Source organism: Priapulus caudatus, unplaced genomic scaffold (genome assembly GCF_000485595.1).
Source record: "Priapulus caudatus unplaced genomic scaffold, Priapulus_caudatus-5.0.1 Scaffold27, whole genome shotgun sequence".
Classification (NCBI taxonomy): domain Eukaryota; kingdom Metazoa; phylum Priapulida; class Priapulimorpha; order Priapulimorphida; family Priapulidae; genus Priapulus; species Priapulus caudatus.
Genome location: NW_014577088.1, coordinates 331602 through 334569, shown reverse-complemented (window position 1 = coordinate 334569; position 2968 = coordinate 331602). Strand labels below are relative to the sequence as shown.

At 38.1% G+C, this 2968-nt stretch overlaps 1 protein-coding gene across 1 annotated transcript in view; it reads left to right on the top strand.

Moving 5' to 3' along the window:
• Positions 1-2968, top strand: part of LOC106814772 (putative sodium-coupled neutral amino acid transporter 11) — a 52327-nt gene that overhangs the window by 40609 nt on the left and 8750 nt on the right. Inside the window, exon 5 of the mRNA XM_014819126.1 lies at positions 983-1117. Coding sequence (XP_014674612.1) covers positions 983-1117 — 135 coding nt within the window. The remainder of the gene's footprint in view (positions 1-982; positions 1118-2968) is intronic.

Sequence of the window (2968 nt, the reverse complement as noted above, 5' to 3'; positions counted from 1 at the left end):
TATATATATATATACGTGACGTTAGCAAAAATGTCAGCTGGGACGCATACATCGACGTTACGTACGGCATGCTGTACTGGGATATTATTCCGACATAGCTCAGCTTCTCTCCGTTGTGCGGTAAATTAGAAATAGCTGTTCGTGACAATTCCCCGTGGTGCGACCGATGAGCGCTTTTAGCCAATGGTATTTGCTTATCGCAAAAGTGGGAGCAATTTGCATGTAATTAATATGTAAATGCATATTGATTAGCCGCGGTTATGCGAAAAAGCGGGAGCGTATGCTCGTACGTGTACGGTGTTCAGACAAACAGACGTTAAATTGTGTCCGCTGACGTACGAGCGCAATTATTAAGGGGCGGGTTTTTCGAATTATTGCAGGAACTTCGTCATCATGCCGAAATAATCCATATATTACCCACATATTTATTGTAATCGCCCTTAGGGTCAAAGAGCTTATAATGATCATTAGAAGCTCTTTGCCAGGGTGATGTAACGCCACTAAAGAACTCTATTCGGTTTGACACGGAAATGAATGATATCAAGAGCTAATAATAATAATAATAATAATAATAATAGGTATTATTAGCTCTTGATGATATAATTGTGTGTATAATATTCGCTTAACTGAGGAGTTGCCCTTATAACCCTAGCTGTGTGATAACCGTGGGTGATTACCCTGTGTGATTTCAGCAATGGTGAGCTACAATGTGATCATAGGCGACACACTCACGAAAGTTATTGTCCGAATAACAGCAGGTAAGTGTGCTGGTGCATATATCATACTAACTATGGTACTATAGTGGACTCTATTATTATATATATATATATATAATTATATTATATTATATATATTATATATATATATATATATATATATATATATATATATATATATATATATATATAGCTGAATGACGGCATGCAAATATTGATAACCCAAATGCGCGACATCGACTATTGCGTTTCTATTTGTTCGCCAGACTATTCCATCCTGCTGTTAATACGGAGTGGCCAGCTCACCGACACCAACACATATCAAGGAATGGTGCAGGTTGCATTTGGTCGCGGTGGCTTCTATGCGCTGTCGATCATGCAGTTCCTCTACCCATTCATTGGTGAGTATACGTGCTGCATTGCGCTGTCCGCGGTCCCTGCGGCACGCATCCGCAATTACCGGCAATCTTACGGAGGGGATTTAATTGGAGAGAATTGAGCGGCTATCTGTAATTTAATGGTGATTTATTGCCGAGTACACGTGGTACCGACGATGCGGCCAAAACGGTAAATGCTGTCTCTGACGCCAATTTTTATATAAGTGATATTTTATTGAAATCTTTTAAGGCCAACCATCCGTTCACATTCTCGGGTCGTTTAGTCTTGTCGTGAAAGAGGCTATATATATATATATATATATATATATATATATATATATAGCGTACGCTACGTACGTGCTTGAGTGTGTATAATTATGTGCGTGCGTGCGTTCTTACGTATGCGACTGCGCGCATGTGCGCGTGCATGAGTGCGTGTGTGCGTACGTGTGTGCGTGCTTGAGAGTACGTGCGTGTGCACATCATCATGCGCACGAGTCTGCTACACGTCAGAATGAACAAAACCTATATGATAAAACTGGTGGAAACGCGCTTACTTGAATTCCGTTTACATATATGCTTTCGGAATGAATGACATCGCAAACGATATCCTCCTCTTAGGTAGCCTCCTAGTACATGCCAGTTACTGATCCATCTGACGTTAAGTTTAGCATAGCGTGCACAGCGACACAGTAACGATTGCTTGCGGAGCCATGCATGCAGCTGTACAAATAGGCGTTTTTGAACGATGCCTTTTCATAAGTCGCGGTGCTTCGTACTCTTAATTTATAATTAACGGGATATAAAATCGATTACGCAATGTTTCTTCTCAGGTTGCTGTAAAACTGACACCGAGTGATTTTAATTCGTACCACCTTATCGTTCCCAGTAAAGTAACAACATCATCGTCACATTGCTAATTACTGTCCTCGTCAACAATTATTTGGGAACGTCAGCGGTTTACTTCAAGCTGATTGTCGCTACACAAATGCGTCTGCAGACAAATGCGCGAGTTCGTTTTAGAAATACAATATATAAGGACGTTAAACATGCTCGGGTTCGCGTTTAATAATGGCCTCGATAATGTGTAACTTCTACAGAACCGCATCTTCTGTTGTACTGCCAACCGCATTCTGGGGTTGCTATGGTGTGCGGTTGTTCCTGTTGCGGTGGCATGCACAACTAGCTTGATAAATAAATAAATAAATATATATATATATATATATAATAAAAAACACACGGACACCTATGCAGATTTATATAGATTAAAAAATATAATAATATATAAATAGATGAGATAATATATGAATAATATACAAGATTGACACCTCTTTCTATTTTTATATTCATATATTTTCATATATATTCACATATATATTTATTATATATATTTATATATATATATTATATGTTATATAATATATATATTCATTATATAAGTAATATATATGTATAATATATATATATAATAGAGTCACTATAGTACCATAGTTAGTATGAATATTGCACCAGCACACCTTACTGCCTGTTATCGCCGACAATAACTTCGGTGAGTCCTGCTGTCGCCTATGATCACATTGTTAGCCTCACCATTGCTGGAATCACACAGGGCGTAATCACCCACGGTTATCACACCAGCTGACGGTTATACGGTATAAGGGCACTCCTCGTTAAGGCGAATATATAATAACACACAATTATATCATCAAAGAGCTAATAATAGCCTATTATTATATTAATTATTTATTATTATTATTAGCTTTGATATCATTCATTTCCGTGTCAAACCGATAGAGCAGTTCTCTTTAGTGGGCGTTACATCACCCTGGCAAAGCAGCTTTCTAATGCGATCATTTTAAGCTCTTTGACCTAAGG